General features: G+C 38.4%; 1 protein-coding gene across 2 annotated transcripts in view; it reads left to right on the top strand.

The window, feature by feature from the left end:
* Positions 1–21,729, top strand: part of KCNJ6 (potassium inwardly rectifying channel subfamily J member 6) — a 178,176-nt gene that overhangs the window by 59,124 nt on the left and 97,323 nt on the right. Inside the window, exon 2 of one of the 2 annotated variants that reach the window (XM_057428715.1) lies at positions 1,808–1,856. The exons of the other annotated variant lie outside the window; for it this stretch is intronic. Within the exon in view, the coding sequence (XP_057284698.1) occupies positions 1,832–1,856 (25 nt within the window). The 5' untranslated portion in view covers positions 1,808–1,831. The remainder of the gene's footprint in view (positions 1–1,807; positions 1,857–21,729) is intronic. 2 annotated transcript variants of the gene reach the window in all.

A 21,729-nucleotide genomic window follows, 5' to 3' on the forward strand; every position in this document is an offset into this window, starting at 1 on the left:
AGGACATAACCTTAAACCTTCCTCTTAATATGAAATGCTCTAAGGGTTATGCATACAGTTTTGAAGCATTATCTGCTTGTTTCATGTGTTAAAATGTTTCCTATTAGTATGAAATATGAGCTTTTTTTTAGCAGAAGTCTATCTTTCTGAAGTGCAAGTAGTAGCATATTTGATATAGAAAATATTTCTATTAGATTTTTTGTACTAGGTAAAGCCAGTGTTGGGATAAGACAGAGATGGACAGACCTTCTTTCAAGTTATGAGGTGATCCTACTCTTTTAAATAAAGCAGGAAGGGTAGCTCTTGTGACAGCCTAGCAGCTCTGCAACAGGCCCTGCTCATTTCATAGCTAAATAGCATTGGAAAACTATGCCTATACTGTCAAATAATGCGTGGCAGGGACCATTCTAATACCCTTCTCAGCACATGGCTTGCCTCACTGTTGTTTTTTGATATAGACCCAGCCAAAGATTGATGCCACCATGCTGAATCTGGTCCCCAGACATAGCAGCTACTGCAGACCACCCTGACCAGAAACCTGTGCTTTTTCCCAGAGCTGATGCAGGAGGCTGGGGGTATCTGTTTGGTGTTGCTGCACATTAAAGTCATAGTTTGGAGCAAAGGCTCTCCTCTGCTGAGGTTTTTAGGGAAAAAAGGTTGCTTGGATCAAGAGCTGCCATCTGTACATCTATGGCCTCCAAGACCCTCTCTTGCAGCCTTGACAGAGGTGGAGGCAGGCTCCCACACCAATTGTTAATAAGTGTTGACATCTGGTCCTTTTCCCTTTGGCTTTTCCAACTGGACTGTGTCAGCTGTGGTTAAAACACATGAACAGCTGGGCTGTTTGCATTTTGAAGACAGCTGTGGGGTAAAGGACGGGTAGTTGCTAACTCTGCTTACCCACAGGGCTGGGACTGTCACAGAAGATGCTTATACAGTTTTAGGGGTCATAACGGTGACAGCAGCCCCACCATATCTCCTCAAAAACAGATAATTAGGGTTTAAAGGGCTGTGAAGGGCTGAATGTTTAATTCAGCCCAAACTCTGGCTCTGAAATCAGGAGATTAGACTCAGCCTTCATTGCTCTGGCTGAAGCATGCTTTGGGGCATTGGTAAGGGGAAATCCACCAAATCCAAGGGCTCTTGATTGACCAAGCCTTCTGCCAGAACAGGCTTAGTTAGAACAGCTACAAGTGTATGAAATGGGAAAACAAAACTGGATTTAAAAAATGTTGCCCCAGGCAAGTAACAAAGACAAGCAGGTTTCATTGGGGGTCCCTCTTGTATCAAATGAAATAGTACTTCAGGCAGTTCATCTCAGTGTCAGACCTAGTACTATACCAATCACTCTGGCTTCCATATGAAATTTATTTATTTCTAAATAAGCGCCTTCTTTCCTTCAGTGTATCTGTTCTGTGTGATGGCCATTTCCATATCTTTTGTCAAGAAGCCCTAACAGACTTGCAAATTTTAGTGCAGAGTGAAAAACAGAGGATTTCCTCCTCCATTATATTGAATATCTTCAATTACTCCAGCTAGATACACAGACACAGAGAGAAAAAAATACAAATTTCACTCTTCATAGTTGATACAATCCAGAGGCTACGCAAAAAAAAAACAAACCCAACCCCAGAGGTGCAGGCTCTGCTTTTACTTTAGGAGTAAAGTTAAAATTCTAAATAAAATAGAAATACATAAAGGATTAATGTCCTTTCCTCTCATTGTCACTTGCACTCAAGTGTATTTGTATTCATATACATATTATACATATATATATGTTTGCTTTTTATTTTGTCTGTTCCCCCAGGAGAAGCCCTAAAGAGAAAGAGAGATGGCCAAATTGACAGAGTCAATGAGTGAGTACAAATAGAAAGTTCAACCACTTTCTTTTTCCATGTCACAAAACCAGAAAACAGTGCTTGCATTCAGGGATCTCATCCAGCACTGTCTTCACACCTAACTTCATTGCAACTCATTCAACTCCTAAAAAAACCCTGGACCCCCCAAAACAAGGACTCCTATTTTCTTCATGCACTGTTTAAATCACCTGTATCTGGAGCTACTACATGTTTGACTTCAGGAGCCTGAGTTTTACTTATATAGAATTTAACTACTTGTGGATTTAATGAGTGCCTAATTTGCTTGATTCATTTAGTGCATACATTCCTTCACAAGTTTACAAAAGGTTGCACTAAATCCAGTGCAATTACTCAGTGCCAGATTCATCCAACAGGAATCATGCCCAGAGATGTATGTGAAAAGCTTTCCATTGATTTCACTGGTTTCTAAGAGGTTTGCATTGTGTTAAATCTGTAATCAGCGAGAGGTAGCTTGTACTTCTGCCATAATATGGGATCTAGGTAATGGAGCAGTGCCTATAAACACTTGTAGATAAGATACTCAAAAGGTATAATCTACTTCTGGACCAAATTTTGAGACAATTTCTCTTTTCCAAAACTTGTCTAGCTGCACAGCCTGTGCAAGCTTAAATATGATTTTTAAATGGGAGAAATCTTTTACTCTGCTTAACCAGAGACTATCGAAGACAAATACAGACATGCATAAGACTCATTTACATTAGAAAGTTGTTTCCAGTTAATTTTTCCTCTTTGTGTACCAAAGGACTGTTCCTAGGGCAGCAGTTGCCTGCCTTTTTGCTCTCCCAGCTCACTTTCTTTCCTTTTGAAACCATTTTCTGTATCTCTTTACATATGCCATTGCAGGGCAGAGGCAACGCTACTAGCTATAAAATATTATTTCAGTATCAGAAACAGCCTATCCTACAAAAAGGCACCGGGGACCTGGGAGACACAATAGAGGAAGCAGCACATCGATTAGCAAAGGCCTTTATTCCTAAAGCTTCGTGCACAGATACAGGATGCAGACATCAACCTGAGAGCTCTTCTGCTCCTTGGCAGAGCATTGCTAACCAGTACCAGACTATAGGCAATGGCATATGATACATGGCAGCCTACTGATAGGTAGTTAAACTCTACTAAGAGTACTTGATAGGTTTCTTGCTATGGAGGAGTGCATTGTTATATCAATGCTGTTCTGTCCACTTCTTCTCCCCAGCTGTCTGCATCTCATAAGACCTTGCAAAGTTCAAGTTTCTAAGGTAGATTGACAGGTGATATTTTCAATTTTTTGAGTTACCAACAGGATCCGCATTCCTCGACTTCCTGAAGTATTCGTAAGTAGAAAGAGGTATTTCTCTATGGTGCAGCAAAGCCTAGGTGGTAATAGTGGAAATTGTAACATTACAGTTTAGCAAGGCCCAAAAGAACAATGATACCAGACCCTACAGAAACTCTCTGCATAAAGAATACCACTTTTGCTCCGTTAAATCTCAGTGGATGTACAATGTTTTTCTTAGAAACATCCTGCAACCCCATAATTTCTCTGGCATTACTGGATGCTGGATAGCTGTATAATTATATCTTGACAGATGTGTGAAAGATGGATGGAACAAAGGAGGAACCTGTTATCAATGGTGGAAGCGGATAAGTAGTGTGTGACCTATGTGTTAGGTACTTGCTGGGCTTTGCACAACCTTTCTGAAACAAGGTGAAGGAATGTCACCAAAAAGTGTTAGGGAAAAGTAAATAGACTCTGAAGGAAGAGTCAGAGAAGTGGCCTCTATAAAACCTTCCAACTGATCAGGAGCGCGAGCTAAAAAATTCACTGTGAAGTCCCTCTAGGATTTGTGTTTGTCTTCAAATTACTTTTACGTGACTTCTTTAAGATAGCATGCTTCTCAAAAGGATTTATTGCTGCTTTCTATGAGGATTTGTTCATACGTCATGCAAGCCGTTTATGAAATTTTCAGATGATTTTGTGACATATTTTAAATTATTTTTAATAAATCATAAACTGCATTGCAAGCTGGAAAGAAAATTCTTAGTGAACATACAACAGTGTTCATTTTAAAGCAATTGCCAATAAAAAGGGAATGAAAGGAATGGGAAAACAACAAGCTGGGTCTCTGGTTTGGACTGCAGGGCCTTTTTCTTTGAACTGAGAAAAATAAAGAAAGGCCTTTGAGGCCTTAGAGGGTTTCAAAGGTCACAAGAAATAGTTTTATCATGGTACCAATATAACAAAATTATTATTTGCCTTTCAGTTTCACCCAAGAGCTGTGCTTCTCGTCTCTTTCCTCTGTTCACATCTTTTCACAGTTCCAGAAAAAATCAATCATCTTCCTACCACTGCTCTACCTTTTTCTCTCTATCAAAGTGCTCTGATGAAGTTACCAAGCACTGCTGTCTGCCCCTTCTTCTCCATAAAAATTCTCTGGATGTTTCTGCAGTAAGAAAATCCCCATACCTGAGATTCATGTCACATTGTGCCCTAAGAGGAAGACTGGGAGAACACTGATACAGTAGTTGTTCCAAGCCCATTATCTTTGCCAGCAGGGATAACAGTCCGTATTTTTGTCATATTTTCTATTTCCATTCTCAGAGGACCTGTCACATTGTAAGGAAGACTGGTAAGGAAAAGATGTTTTAATACTTGCTGTCCTATTTATAGTAGGACCTTTATGATGATGTAAAGATATGAAGTATTATGACAGAGCCCTGTACTTGTGTGTGTTGAGAGAACTGCTTGATCTGAAAGTTTAAAAAAAGGAAAAAAAAGAGAGAGGGAAAATCATTTTAATGCAACAGTTAAAGTGCAAACTAGAAAGAAATGCTGTGCTAAATTTCTGGGGATAGTCCCTTAGAGATGATAGAGAAGCAGAAATGGATACAAAACAAGACCACTCTTTGCCCCAAGTTATTATTTTACAACACTTCCACAGAATTAATAGAAAACCACCATAATTGCATTGAGCCTCAGGGAGCTGTCCAAGAATTCCTTTATATTGCCTTAAAGTCCATATGCATTTTGAAATTTCTTTATAGCCTGAGTTTGGCAATTTACCTCATATAGTCTCAGTATACTTAAAAACTGAGCATATAAATGAACCCCAGAACCAAATTATTTTCCCTATGAGCTTTGTTTTTTATCTTTCCCTGTTGTTTGCATGCTTTCCATGAACTGGTGGTCGTTGTTAACCCAAATGATGCCATCACCTTGTCTGCAAATAGCTGAAGGACAGCAAGCAGGGTAGGAGAGCAAATATTAAAGAGTAGAGGAAGGTATCAGACATTCAGCCTGATATATTTGGCCAATTTGAAAACCAAGATATTCAAAGAAGCATCCTGTACAGACCTATTCAGTCCTTAGGAATGATCACCATTTTAAAAACTTATTACAAGACATTTAGTAAGTAACCAAATATGGTGATGCCTTGATAATTCCTTAGAAAAGTCCTTTTGGAGTCCAGTGTTACACTGAAAGAAATTTCTTCTCTAGTTCCATCAGTTTCTCCTCCTGCTATTCAGGTAGACAAGGTGTGCAGCATGTTCCTGAGTTGCTTTGGGTAAAACAGAGCTATCTACATTACAACCCCTAATTGGTATCCGTGGGATGTCTTCCTTATGTCAGAGGCTAGTTGGTTGCTCTTCTTGCAACATGATGGCTTGCCAGCTTGGAGAGCACCTGCAAAGCTCTCCTCAGGGTCCAGACATTTCTAAACACCCTGCCAGAGATGTGATTTTGGCTGAAGACGAAGTGAGAATATGAGTGTGTCCTTTCTCTTTTATCCAGTCGGACCTCTAAGGTTTCCAGGTCAGTGATGTACAGACAAGTCGGTATAAACTCTTCTCCCTAAGGTAATGAGGAAGTCCAAGGTCTCAGCTCTGAATTATGCAGAAGTGTGGATCTACTGTGCCATACAATGGTTTCAGTATAATCGGTGTGTGACATGAGCAGTGTGAACTTGCTACAGGCTAGAAAATGAAATGGGCAAGGCTGGCTGCCCTAAAGCATTTACAAAGAAAAGGGGCATCCAATTAAGATATTCTCCAGCAGTAAGGGCACATCAGTAAACAGTTGTGTTTGTTCTCCCACTCAGTTAAGCCACATGGTACACCTGCATGAGGACAGCCAGAGGCAGAAGAGCTGGTTTAAAATACTGATGTTCCTTCATTTGTTACAAAAATGTGTACTCCAAATGTCTGTAAATTTACTTTCAATGACAGTGAAATAATGAATACTGAGACCTTAGATGACTCCAGGTAAAATATTTTGAATTATGGATGCTATGAATTTTACTCAGAGGGGAGTAAAAAACAGTAAAAATCAAGCTAACCTGAAATAATTTAATGAGCAGGCAAAGCCTAGGAGGGATCTGTTTTGTGATGGAATGCTTTTCCCTAAAGATTTCTTTTTCTTGCCTCCAGTGTCTGAATCTGAAGTGCCCCTACTGCTCTCTCATACTTGTAGAGAGGATTTATAAAAAGAAAAATGTTTCTGATTTGAGCTAGGTAGAAGTCACAGAGTTTTCATATTTCCATGTGCCAGGGTAGTCATCTGGATTTTCTTGAGCAATTCCAATTATTCTGAATTATTTTTCATTACATGTAAGAAAAACTGATGGTACATTACAGTAAATTCATATCCAATATATTCTTTCTTGATATAGGACTTTATGACTTTTCTATTTCAACTTTTTTTTTTTTTTCCTACTACATCATTTCTCTTTGTCTTTTATTCAGAAACCTAACCTTTTTATTATCACATAACAAGTTGGTGGTGCACACATATATGTTAACTTGTGTAAACACAACATCAGTTGTACATACACAGAATCAGGACTTTGGGAACTGATCCTAAAGCCTGGGTTTCCATCTCATTGGTCTAGAATACTGATTCTTCAGTCTCAGGAAACTGAGATTATATATATTATATATATATATATAATATATATATAGTTATATATAGTTATATATATTATATATAACTAAATTATTTCTAAGAAGTACAAATATCCAGTTCAACACTTCCCACTGATACCAAGTATGACCAATTTGTTGGAAAAAGCAGCTTTTTACAGTGTAAAATTCAAGTGCAAAAACTCCAAAGCATTCAGAAAACTCATTCAAGAAAGACATTTCCCCATGCTTGAGGAAGTTAGAAGCATTTGTTTTCAAGATACCCAGTTATTCTTTTATGGATAGCCTTTTTATGAGGGTGTGCCAAGAGCAGAATGGGAAGGCTGGTTTTCCCACAATGTATTTTCATCATTTCTTACTTTTGAGTAAGAAGATTGTTGTGTTGTGATAGTGATTTCTTGGGCAGTAGTTTTGTAGCAAATATTAAGCCATAGAGATACATGTTCTATTAAGTGAAACATCTAATTACTGTTGATTTGATACCTTATATATAGGTTGATAACATTTATTTCAAAACTAACTCCTTAATCTTTGGTCAAATTTAAATTACAAGTAATGAGAATGTGTTGTTATTATTACTAATAATCTTCTTGTTATTATTTCAGCAGAAATTAGATGATGCATATAATGGAAAGAACAGAGAGAACAATGCTATTATCATTAAAGGAAAATACAGTCTATTCTTCATGATAAAGTCCAGGTTTGAGAGAAGAAAGAAATTCTAAAACAGGAGTTAATTATACAAGAAAGCAAGTTCTATTGTTTCAGTGATACTCTATAAGGGGCTTAGAAGAACTATGAACTTATATATGCAATAAGAAACAAAAGAAACTTGTCTTCATCAGGAAGCTGATTGACAGTATATCCAGTCCTCGGTATATAACAATGTGAAGAGCATTTGCTTTGCATTCTGTCAGCTTTTAAGGGTCTTGTCTTTAACTTCTCTCTGCAAGTGTGAGGGACAGAAATGTTTTTTCCCAAATGAAAGCAAAGACCCTCATATATTCATATGACTCTAGAATCTTAGATTTTTCAAAAACATATTAGATTTTTATAGTACTGCTTGTATTACTTTGCTAAGCTAAAATCTCTGTGAAAATTAAACTCAAAATACCAGGAATGAGGTAACCAAAAGCTGAATTATGAATGAAGTAAAACTTTGTTTCTAGTTAGGAACTTTTATTACCTATAGACTTCATTGTACTGCTTCTTAATGAAACACAGTATTTCCCATTACTTGTACCTTTAACAACATTTATTTCATTGAGGTTGCAATTTTCCATGGTAGGTGTGTATTTCAGTAACTCCCTTACTCTCCTTAGCTCAGGATAGACCCATTTCTAAAAAAAAAGAGTATCATCAGCTAACACTGGTTAAGAATTCTCAGTGCCTTTCTTTTGAATCGCTATAGTCCACGGCACAGCAAAGCTGAGTTTTCCAGTCACATGCTTCCCAGATCAGGCACTCATCTTCTATACTAAATCTAAGTGGTCTAGACACATCTATTTAGATAAAACACCTTCACAGCCTCCCACAGCACTGCCTTCTACAGAGCCCAGTCCACAGTCATATAGCAATAACATCTTCTGATCAGCAGTAGCACAAAATTGTGAATGCGTATGAGACTTGGTCTGACATACATTTGGGTATAAGATTGTCTTTAGAGGGGAAATACATGCCGGTGTTTCTCAGCATGATTGGAATTAGTTTAAACGTGCAGAAAATTTATATTCAAAGCCGAAGTCACTTCAGATTTTAAGAACCATTTTCAGAGGACCTCAGTATGGGACTTAGTTGCCAAAAATGTCAGTTAGCTGGCTAAAGCTTTTATTGAGACAACATTTTCTCATCATACCCTGAATAATATGGGTATACTCACATCTGGGCCATTTAGCATTGCACCCTTAACTGTGTATTTCCAGCTATTTGGGGCTTGCTTTCACAATTTCAGTGCTTTTATAAGGCAGAGGTTTTTTTATATTTATTTGTTTAGCAGGCACTTAAATCTTCTAAAGGTATTAGCCAACAATGGACTTCTGTTGGAGAAGTGAGCAGTGCTGAAAGACCACACTGAATAGACTAAAAGCAGGAAGTTTGTATTCATTCAAGATAAAGAAGTCATTAAAAAATGTCTAACCAATTGTCTTCACAGGGAGCAGATGAGTTGAATTAAATGATGAAAAAAAGATCAATGTTTCTGAAAGCTGTAGGAAACTGTCCAACCTGGATTAGGTTTATTGAGCTATTAAGCAGATAAGAGACCATAATGGATTCTAGTTCTAGGAAATACGCATAGCATGATGAATAGTAAAGAATGATGGTCAACAGTTAAGAGAAAAACAATCCAGAAAAGAAAGGTATTTGAGATGTACAAATACAGCTGTTAAACAGGTAGTGCCATAAATGTATTGGATTTTGAAACCCTTAGACTCTTAAAACGAATAGCAAAGGGATCCAGCAGTGAATGCAAAATGTTGTAGACCATGGTAGGATAAAGTATTTGATGTGAAAGATAAATACCCCTACTTCAGTGGAAATAAGGCCCAGTTGCTTTTTTCAACACAAATAATGAGAGAAAAGTCTCATCATGGTGTTTTGACAGATGTATTTTAAAAGCCTTATAATCGGATATTAAATTAATCCCTAAAGCTAGACAACATTTTCCCTGCATTTTTCACCTGCCTCCATTGCTCTTCAAACATTTTACAGGGGATAATAGGGACAATATTAACCATATTACAGGCAAAATAATGCCTACAAGTCAAAATCTCTCTTGTTCACAGAACACATTAATTCAAAGTGTACTATTTCTGAACCACTGCTGCACTCATAGCTCAGACTCTTCTAACTTTATTTACCACTATTCCTTTTACCATAAAATATCTTGAAGTACATGAAGGAGAAAACCAAAAAGACTCCAGTGAGAGTCATTGCCAACAGTAAGAGAGCTGTAAAAACATAAACCAACAAGAAGGAAGAGACCAGTAGGACCTGTTCTCCTTTGAGTTAGTGCAGCACTGTTTTCAGATGCAGGAATAGCAGTGATTGTTCAGTAAGGCTGTTCTGCACCCCAAAATCAGTCTATTCCAGACTTCAGCATTCCTCCCTTTGCTGTCTTAGCCTAGGCATGTTGCAGAAAAGGGAGCGCACAGTTGTGTGCAGCTGCTGATGCTCGCTGTTAGCACTGTGCACTGCATGGTATTCTGCCATATAACTGCTGCTTCTTCGTAGTATAATCCCTCCTGCAAAGATTTCCCCTATCTCCCCTCTTCAAATATTTTCCAGTTTGGAGAACCCCTGTCTAATCAACTGGTTAGATTTTATAGTCCACTTCAGCATTCAAGGCCTCCAGTCCTGGTTGTTCTTTGATGAACTTCCTCCACTTTGACATCATCATATTTCATAAGCACATTTCTTAATCCACATACCTATAAGCAAAATAATGGAGAACAGAAAAGCTTGAACAAAAGAAAAAGAATCCTGCTAGCAGCAAAAGCAGGCATGCAGCTCCTACTCACCTAATTGACAATTGAAAAAGAATGCTCATGAAATGTGATATTTCACTCACTTCACTCTCAGCACAGAAGCAGCAGCAGCAAAATTACTTAGAGAAGCCTAGCTCTTGCACTGGTATAAGCCCTTTCATCTGGAAGTCTTCTTTCAACCTGGAGTTGGAGCCCAAACCTGAATTTTTGTTCTTAGTTTATCTTAATATCTTAGATCTTCACACAAACACACAAAAGCCGCTATCACTGACCTTTGTTGAGCTAAGAGAAATTATCAAAATCAATATTAACCCAAAATAAAATCCTGTGCTTCCTCAGGACAAAGAAGGGTAATTTTGGCCCAGCTGATGGAATAGTACCTTAGCTAGATGCATTTCTATTCACCCTTCTTGACAGCACTGCCTTATGGAGAGGAAAGATGGCAAAAGACTGGTATCAGAAAGCCTTAATGCCATCATGTCTGAGGAAATAGTTTTCAGAGCATGCAGCCTATGAAATGCTTTGCCACAAAGCACTGTACAGAAGATAAAGAGTTTAAAAGAGGGCTGTTGAGTTATATACATGCAATTTAGTAACTCTGACATGAAAATATAAGGAGTTAGAAGATGAACCACTGAGAGGAAGGCTAGAAGGAAAGGATCCGATAACCAGTAAAACTCGGCAAAAACATCTGCAGATGGTTTCACAGAACGTCACATCAGTTTGCTGGAGAGATTGGTTTCTATCTTTCTCCATTATCATCACCTATGAACACCACCTATTACCATCACCACCACCAGCCCCACAGTAGGACTATCAGCAGTTATAAGATAACTTTCCCTGTCTTACTATAGTTCTAAGGCAGGGGCTTCTTTTAATCCCCTGTCAGTATGGGCCAGCTGTGTTGACTTGAGCAGTGGTAGGAATTCCAAGTATGGAAACACAACTATTCCCGTTTGGTTGCAAGACCTTATTGATCCTATTTGTTCCATTCCCAAAGGCAAAGGAGCAGCTTACAAAGAGACAGAAAATCCATTACACTTCTGAAGCTGGAAGAGTCGCTGGCCACTGTTACAAGGGTTTTCACTGAACCTTGTCCTTTCCCAGCTGGGCTCTTCCTCATCCAGCTAGCAGAGGGACTGAGAAGGTGTGCCTAGAGACTGCAGACAAAATCCACAATATATTTGACTTGTATAAACACATACTTGCTGCCTCATCTCCATCATGTCTTGTCACATTTTAGTGGTATGCAAGTGATTAGGCGCATTTAATTGGCTGTTTTATCAGTTTAGATCTGATACTCTTGTCTGACTCCAAATCTGTATCCATATGTCTTCACATGGCTTGCACTTTATGTACGGAAAAATATCAGGCTTTATTCTACTACAACTGATTGGGAATGACTGATACAGAGATGATTATGCTTCCAAATCATGACACTTGAAATTACCATTTTCATTCATTCACAAGAGCTATATTCACAGAATGATTGTCATCATCTGACATATTTATCATTGTCAAGCATAGCCTGCTATCTCTTCATCACAGGTTTCCTCTGTTGCTATCAGGAACTTACACAATGGAGTCATGTCACGTGTCATGAAACGTTTGCTAACCTAGCTGCAAATTGAAAGGACAATAAATAGCATGATTACTTGCTCTTAAAAGTGGCACATTTTTGTTGAGTTTAGAAAACCTATACTTTCACTTGACAGATTTGGGAGGCAGTTTAAATATCTTGTTCTGCTCTGTTTTCTAGTATTGTTTGAATAGTTATTTTAATGATAGGCAAAGAACCCTACTGAAATATAGGACTGTGTGCTGGTGTACATTTTCTTCTTTTTATTTTTTTTTATAGGGCAGAAAAGAACTATCTACAGACCTCCTGCTAAGTCAGTTTGCTTCCTATGGCATATTGCTCTTGCATGTGGTTGAGTGTCTTTTTGGTGATAACATTATTATTTAGGAGAGTATTACTATTTAAGGCACAAGTAACTCATGCTGTTGTACTAATTTGTGGTTGAATGCTGCGTATTTTTAGTATGCATTCAATCATATGTGCTGGGCTGTAATGTTTAAAAATGAATTCATGAAAAGCATGATACAAGACCCATTAAAGACAACAGGAAAACTCCTACTGTTTTTTTGCCTCCCTGATTTGAAAAGGTTCCCATAACGTTAACACGAAAAGGAAGGAGTTCATTAAAATGATTTCTTTATGTCAGTAACTTAGAGCAGGTAGCCCCCTTCATTAAGGTATGACCTCTATGACTGCTAGTCAGGCAGAATGGTCCACACAATGGAGAGATTGACAATGTCAAGGTGTTAAAAGTTGTGCTGCCATGTCTTTAGCATGTGATTGATAGGTTTTTAAAACCCAGTGCTGTCTTGGTTCATTCTGAGACCCTACTGAAAGACATTCTGCTCTGGGTTTTGCCATGCAGCTGACTGACATTTACAGAACTCCCAAAGGCTGCTGCTTTGCAGGTGTAAGAGCAACATTTTAAACAACCACACTTCAAAGCAGCTTGAAATGGTCTAGTTTTAAAGTACATTTCTTCAAATGTTTATCCTTTCTTCTCCTTTGGGGTAGATCTGAAACAACCATGTAGAAGTCTGTTTGCAAATAGGTAGACTGGTACCAAAGCTTGAGTCTGACTGCTGGCACAACTCTGTTGTTCACTGTTCAGAAAGATCTATGCAGATTTGTACAAATGCCCATGAAGAACAGTTAGGGGTTCATAACTTAGAGTCCCTCTCTCGGAGATGCAGAGGAGAAGGAGTCAATGGTCTGTCTCTATGGCCATTTTTGCAACTTGAATCAATAAGTCAGACTTCCTGGCTGTGACAATCCTGATTTGAAGCCCTGGAGAAACATTGTTGGGGGAAGGATTTAACAGTGGGATTTAGGCTTCATTCTGTGGAATTGATTTTGTAAGAGTTGGTGCGTCAAACCATTTACGCTTGGGCCATTTGCAGTAAGTGTCAGTTCCTCCCCTGAATGCCCTGCTGTTTAGGATCAGCTGGTTGACTCCTTCTGACTCATGAGCAAAGTCCAGTTCTCCATGAAACATTTCATTCCTATTTTGGACAAGCCAACTGTAATCAAGTCCTTCTCCCTCCCACCTCCACTTCCAAATCCTTTTCAAAAGATCTTTCAGACCTACACCTTCCTACTCAACAGTAGAAGGTCTGGAAATGCCTCTTAAATGCTGTTGAAATTGGTCAGTGGATTAAATTTCTTTTACATTATCACATTGAATGAGGAATGAACAGACTGCGTAATAGTATATGTCTTAGAAAACTAGGGTAAAGATCCAAGGCCTGTAATTAAACTTGATTAAGGCCTTTCCAGTAACCCTTGAAAGTGTTGTTGGTTTAAATGCAGTTACCCTTTTTCCATGGCATTAAACAAACAGTCATAGCAAAAGAACTTAATAATTTAAGAATAAGAGGAGGCCAAAAAGCAACCAAATTATACAAAATTTATAATGTACAAGGAAAATGAGTGCTGAGAATGTGTATTTTTAACTTCAGCACTGCTGTTAGATGATGGGTTTTAATTTTAAGAAACACTTTTCAAACTTCCTTTGGAACAGAAGCGAGGTTTTACCACTGTGGCAAAAACCTTTTTTTTTTTCTTTTAAAGAAAATACACTGAGAAGGGGGCTGAGGGAATCTCATCTTTATCAAGAGATTATAATTTCAAATTAAGTCTGCATTGTGTGTTACTATAGAAACTCCCATTTTGTGGCATGTTTGTGGGGAAAAAGTCAGAAGTTGCATTTTAATGAAGACAGATCACACATTAGCTTCCTCAGTAAAGAAAAAAAAAATTTAAAAAATGGAAGTTTCTATCAGAACATGAATAATTACCCAAAATAAGGTGAGCTAATTAAGGGCATGGAGAAGGGATATTAAATCCTGAAGTGACAATATGCCGTGTTCATTTTTCAACACTAGTCTCCGCCTTACAGATTATGTATTAGATACTGCGGGAGTCTGATGGATTGAGAGGCTTGTTGCCATGGAAATATTTGCTGCTTTGCTGGTATTCCCTACAGAAAGTAAAGGATTTTTTTTCTTCTACTCAGTTAGACAAATTGGCTATATATAGCAAGAGATATTGGAGAACTGAAACAGCAGAATCTGGTGGGGGGAGGCTCGGGGGAAGGACTGACATTTATAAGAATTATAAGAATCGCAATAGACCACATATCGGTGAGGCATAAGGGGGTCTGCTGAAAGAGAGAAAAGAAAGGGAGGAAGGGAGGGAGAGAGGAAGGGAGGAAAGAGGGAGGGAGGGAGGGAGGGAGGGAGGGAGGGAGGGAGGGAGGGAGGGAGGGAGGAAGGAGGAAGGAAGGAAGGAAGGAAGGAAGGAAGGAAGGAAGGAAGGAAGGAAGGAAGGAAGGAAGGAAGGAAGGAAGGAAGGAAGGAAGGAAGGAAGGAAGGAAGGAAGGAAGGAAGGAAGGAAGGAAGGAAGGAAGGAAGGAAGGAAGGAAGGAAGGAAGGAAGGAAGGAAGGAAGGAAGGAAGGAAGGAAGGAAGGAAGGAAGGAAGGAAGGAAGGAAGGAAGGAAGGAAGGAAGGAAGGAAGGAAGGAGAAGGAACGAGGGAGGGAGAGGGAGAGAGGGAGGGAGGAAGGGAGAGGGAGGGAAGCAAAGAATACAGAGGGAGGGAAGGGGGGTGGAGCAGGGAAGGAAGGAAGAAGGAAAAGGTGCTTAGATCACATTCATAGTACACCTTGATATTAGGGGCAGGGAGGCCAACAAAGTAGAACAGGTAGTGTTGCCTAAAAGAAAGCTACAGCTGCTCTTGGTTTACTACGCATGAGGTGGTTTATAGCTTCAGGGAGAGTTAAGAGGTAAAAATCTCTAAAACGGAAAAAAGCAAATAAAACAAAAAAACAAACAACAACAAAGAAAACAAAACCCAACCAAACACACACACACACAAAAAAAACAACAGAAAAAAAGAAAAAAAAAACGGAAAAACAATGGACTTGCTTACCACTGAAATTATCCGTGTAAATCACAATTTGAGCTCCAAATATAAGCTGCCACCTTCTGTTCTTTTTTTTTTTAAATCTTTGCTCACAACATTTTTAAAGCAAGGTGTTGATACCATTTCCATCCTCCTCTTGGCACAATGAAAGCAATGTGCTTCAGTCAGATGTTAGGGAGTACTGTCTCTTATGTATAGTTCAGTCTGTTGCTCGGAGGTGTGGGAAGAGTGTGACAATGTGCTTTCATTTTAATATTAGCCCATCTCAGCCAAGCATTTATGGATTACTGCAGAGGAAAAAAAAAGGCTATTTTGTTTCTTCCTCTTTTTATCTACTATCCCTTTTATACACAGAAATGAGTGAAGCAATCTATAGCATTTGCCCTGAGGCTTAGAAGGACACTACTCCAATAAGACAGATCAAGCAGCTTTAACAGTCCCTGGTGTTAATTCACTTGCCATTCCCCTACACATATTCTTTCTTTCTTTCTTTCTCCTTTTCATGCCAATCAACCATTATGGTTTTTACTCTAAAGAGTATCAGACATATGCACTGACCTGTACAAAAGACAATCTGTGGCAAATTATTAACACAGCTCTTGCACCGGAAAGTTCACACTTACAAGAAAGAAGAGCAAAACAAGGAATCTGTATTTCAGTGACCACAACTGACTGACAATGTCCTGACTATGGAACATCCTGAGGAAATGCACTTTTTAAGGGTGGAGGGGCAAAGGAGAGAAAGCAGGTCTGTAAACAGGATGTGCTTTCTTGTGTGTTCTGAAAAGAAAAAGAAGCTTCAATTTAATAAAAAGAAAGAAAAAGTGCTAGCAGAGAAGCAGAAAAAAATTGGTAACACAATTGCAATAGTGAACACTGGAATGGGGTGTAAAAGTATGTGTGCAGAAGGGAGGAAGAGGAAATCTTAGCAGCAGCTTTACAGACTGTGTTTCAGTCTATGCATATTACACAAAGTGTGTATTACAGCAGTTTTAGTGATGTGATTAGATAGAAGAGGCATAGATCATTATAAAAACATTTAAACAAGTACTGAAGAAGTGAAGGGAAAACCAGGGAAATAAAAGATAATACTGAAATGATGAAATGCTATGGAGACAGAGCCCTCTGTTTACACCAATAACTAGAATTGGGAATGAAAACAAGAGAGTTTTTTTTGAAAGGGATGAAGAGAGTAAAAAAAACCTTTCTTAGACATATTAACATTCAGCTGTCAGGTAGGCCTTAAGAAAATTAAACTAGAAATCAGAGCATTAACTACAGTTCAATAAAAACAGAGAAAAGATGGGAGAGGGGGAGAGAAAGGTTAGAATCCTAATATCCTTTTTTCACCTGTATAACCTCATAAAATCCAAACCTCCATGAATGTACAGGGACTAGAAGACAGGTCCTCACATAACTCACAGTTCAAAATTACCATGCAGAGGAGTGGGAAACAATTAGCAAGAATCAGAAGTAGAAGGACTACTGGGACAAAGGGATCAGGCTAATGGGAGTGGGGCTAAGTGAGCAATGGTGGGAGGCATGGAGGTAAGCTTTCACTCCTATCACCAGCAGATATGCATGTATATATGCACATATATATATATGTGCATATGCATATATATATATAAACCACACAGCTGTTGAATCAGAGAATAATGGGGAAGGAGGAGTTGCCTTTGGGTTTTTTGGTTGGTTTTGTTTTTATTGTGGTGCATTGTTTTTTCTGAAGGGAAGGCTGTTTCTTTACCAATAACCTACACAAACTGAATGAAAAAATGCATCATGTCATGGAAGAAGGCATAGTAGAATCATCAGGAATGAATAAGAGCTTGTAAAAAAAAGGAAGAAATTAAAGGAGCTCAGAAATGGCTGAGATCCATGGAGAAAGTGCAAGGGGTCCGAGAGTCAGAAAGAGAACATAAAATTCATTACAGGTCTACAAAAACATAGCAGGGATTGATGAACTCTTTATTAGAACGAACAAATAAAAAAGGCTATTAGCAAACTAAGCAGTAGCACTTTCAGAGGAGTAGTTTAAGTGACTGTTTTATAGGTGTGACAGGAAAAGGCAGTGAATTAGAGTTATCTGAGGTGGACTCTGTTGCTTTGGAAATCCTTAGCCACAGTGTGTCTCCATGATCAGTTCTTAGCAATTCAGAAGTATTAACTACCTAATCATCATTATGTTGCTGAAATTTATCACTGTGGACTAAACCATGTGTCCCACAAAACCATAGTGTCCCATTCCTCACATCTAGCTATTAAGCCAATGGGACATTGTGCTTAAATAAACACCAGCTGTACACCTGTTTTATACAAGTTTGATGTGGGTAGGCATAAACAGTGAGGATTTTAACTTTCCACAGAGGGCTATAGGTTACCCTGCCAAGATTTTCAACAGAAAATGAAAAAACACTGACTGGAACAAAGATCTGGATGGGATACATAGGGTCAGGCATTCCCAAGATGGCAACAGAACAACAGCTTTTGTCTCCCACCAGCAGTGAGGAAGATATAGAGAAGCATCTGTTATTGATTCACGCTCCTTAGAATCCATTTATACTGGCTGGTTTGGGAGCCATTATAATTTACAGTCCGTCATGTAAATTGTTCTTGGTCTGCAAAATCCATTAGGTAGACATACCATGCCTGCACACAGATCACATGGACTCAAAATCCTTGGGGATTTTGCTTTTTAAACAACAGATTATTGCCCACATTCTCTAACTACTTCTGTGAACAGCTCAGTAATTTTAGGTTTTAATATCCTCCTCAACTGTCTTGCCACATAACTAGAGGTAATATTTGATGTACTAGGGATTAAAAACCTGACTCTTTTTTCCTCTAAAATACAGTAATTTTCATGTGCATGATGTGTTTCTTAAATATTTTCAATAGATGTACGTACACACACACATATATGCACAGGTTTGTGTGTACGTAAATGTATATATATCTTACACAACCTTTGATTAGATTGGAGGAGGTGGTGAAGGACTGACTTCTTGGGTGAGAATTTGTTTTGGCTTTAAACCTTACACTGCCAGCAACATGAAAGAGAAACTATGTACAGCTGATCTTAAATGACAGTGATGTATGAGAGTATGAGCAGGGGAAAAAGCAGTTGTCTCAATACATATTCTGTCCCCATCACTACTAATATATCCAGGTCACACCACTCGCTCACTTTTAACAGGATATCCAAGTACTTTGCAGGCTATAAGGGAAGTTATTTATGTTTCCGCCTTGCAGACAAGAAACAGATGGCTCAGAGTTACCTGACTAAGGCCACTAGAGAAATGAGGGATGAGGGCTACAGCTAGCGATGTTCCAAGCCCCAGTGCATTTGCATCTCAGTCGGCCTTCTGCCAAAGGTGCTAAGCCTCAGCAATGTCAGGTGCAAAGGTTTGGTAAGCGAGATTAAAACCAGGATATCCAGGTCTGAGCTGAGCACCCAGAAATTTAAGAGAATGTGGCTGTAATGGCAGCCAAACATGACTTTAATTAAGTATTTTCGTAAGCTTTCAAAAAGGACAATTAAATGAGAGTCAGAACTAAATGGCCATCTACTTACAAAGTCATTATTTATATTTATGAATTTTAGAAGTGGAAAAGAGACATACAGCCAGCCACCTTTTCACTGCATATCCCTGATTCACACATTAAACACCACTCATTCTGCAGGTGGAGATTTCCCAAAGAAAAACTAAAACATAATTACAGATCATACTATAAGTACTCACGTCCTAATTTTGCTAACATTGTGGCTTTTAAAAGATTTTTAATACAGCTTATTTTACATACCAGCTCTCTTTGAAAGGAATAGGAAGCTACCTGTCATGATAAAATCGTGGGATATAGATGGAATACATGTGTATGTTCCATCAGTAGCAGATTAAAATACAGATCCCACTCTAGCACAGCAAACTCCCTCCCCCATCCTGTGGCCCAGAAATAACTGATTAAGCATCAGAAGGCAGCTCCCACCCTGCTTGAACCAAGCATTAGAGAACTAAATTACACTGAAATAGCAGTAGGTGTGTAGTACCAATAGTTGTGCTACACAATCAGGATACTCAAGAGGAAAAAGGCAGTTTGCTCTGAAATGCAGTGCCAGTGGGTTTGATGGGCGGAGATGCTTCTGAACCTGTGATCTGATTCTGCTGCCAGTTCTGCCCCTTCCCCCAAAAGACAAGACCAAGCTTTCCTCAATGAAGATCCCTTGCTGATAAACAGTATCTAATGTCAGACCCCTGAAGAATGCTCTTCCTTTTTGGCACAACGCTTTCTAGCAGAAGAAAGCATGGAAGTCATGACCAGATATCACCACTGTATCTATTTCTTCTCAGAAATGTTCAGCCTGTTTTAAAAGAAGTGAGGTGCTGCACAATGCTCCCCAGTGCTATAAGTCACCACTGATTTTGGAGGAATGCGGCTTTTTTGTAAGGTATAAACCATAGGAAGATAGTGGCAACCAGAAGTCATTTACTGAGACAATGCAAAGGAAATTAATATCAGGCCAGGACAAGGCACTCCTGGCCTCATGTCAAACATAAATGTCTTTGCAAAAAAGTCACAGATAGCATAATTTTTCAAAGAAATACCCCCGCACAAAAATGAGAAAGCATTAAGCTATCCCAGCATCACAGGTTGTAGGGGTGGAGAAGGCTGCTAGAAATTCAGTGCACTACAGTTGTGTTCACAGAAAATCCAGGTTTTCCTCTTTCATTTTTTTGGTAAAATTTCTGGGCTACTTCTGCCCACCAGTCCTATCAGAATAAAGAGATTAGTCTTCAAAAACTGAAATAAATCCACGTGGCAAGCATTTCTTTTTAAAATGCCAGCTGGAGATTTAACATCAAAGAAAGGTGAACTGGCAATGTTTTGCCTTTGCGTACCATACAAAAAGTCATCTGAAAAAATCCCTGAGAATATGCTCCTACAGATGCAGTGGAGAAGCACTTGAATTTTTCATCTCTCACTGCCTACAAGACACATCACCCAGTTTTCACACCAATGTGAGCAACACCAGTTACAGCCATGTATGACAACAAGCAGGAGCACAACACCTGAGATAATTGCATGTAGAAAAGGGATGTGATTTATCAAGCATTTCATATTCTCTTCCAAAACCTGAACAGCAGTAAACCATATTACTATTTCATTGAGAGAAATGAACATACATTTCTCCAAATCTGCTAAACCAGTTTCAAGAAGAGCTGAGGATTTGCCCTCTACGTGGGTTCACACAAGGGTGGCACAGCAAAAAGCCGCCCTTGCCTTTAGAATTGTAGTCTCAGTGCTGCTAATTCCCATAGCATTCGTGGTAAAATCCAGCAACTATTCAAATATTATGACTTTAAACTGTGTTTCCATCTAAAAATCCAGCATATTGATATGTTTTTATCTCACACTGAGAAGAGCAATAAGAATTTCTTCTTAAAACAATATTGAAATGGTCACACAATGGACTATGAAATCTGTCTTGATATCTAGATTTCAATGTAAGGAAAGTCTGGAGTCTCTCCAAGTACATACATAGGTTTTAAAATAAAACCCCGTATTCCATACAAAGTCATACAAAGCAAATTCCTTATTTTTTTTGTAGTTCCCCCCCAGTTGAAAATATTTAAATGGATTACAGTCCTTTAGCACCATCTTGAGAATAAAGTGACAAAGTTAACATAGCATTATTTTATTGCAGCAGTCATTTCATCTATAGTAGTGTAGAAGACTGATGGGTTAACTCCTTGTTCTTTCTTCCTGTAATCATTATTTCACATTCTTTTATATTCACCTCACTAAATGCATCCAAGAGCAGGAACATATGTCACCAAAGATTATTGTTTGCTGCTAGCTTTATTATATAACCAATACAGCTCAGAAATTTGTAGAAAGCTCTGCAGCTACATTGGCAGCACCCTAATGATTTGTTGTTTTAAGGCATACTCTAGTTTTCATGGAAGGCAGTACAGGAAAGTTATCACTTAAATTTTTAAAAGTGATAAATATTATTAAGACTGTAAGAATAGGACAAGTAGGAATTGTTACTCTGTGTAGTGTGCAATTATTTATTCCAGCTTTATCGTATAAATAAAATGCTCCATGAAAAATCACTCTTAAAAATTATTTTAGAGCTTTTTCCTATAAATAGCTAGCGAAGCACTCATTTCCATTTTCTTAATGCATTAGGAACAAAAGGTCACTAAACAGGAATTAAACAGTTAAAAGGAAAAATTAACACAAATATTTTTATCTCCAATGTGCATCAAGACTGAATCTTACACAGTGCTTACATAAACCTAGAGTCACATTCATGTGGCATACACGTAGATACATACACAGGCAGGTACATAAACACACACATAAGATAAATTCTCTAGATATTCACATTCATTATTTCATATGTCTGAGATTGCTAGAGGTGTGGCATTACCAAAATTAATAATATATTAGCTGA

This window comes from Pezoporus wallicus, unplaced genomic scaffold (genome assembly GCF_028554395.1).
Source record: "Pezoporus wallicus isolate ANWC-B61680 ecotype Strahan unplaced genomic scaffold, APGP_CSIRO_Pwel_v1 contig_8746, whole genome shotgun sequence".
Lineage (NCBI taxonomy): Eukaryota > Metazoa > Chordata > Aves > Psittaciformes > Psittacidae > Pezoporus > Pezoporus wallicus.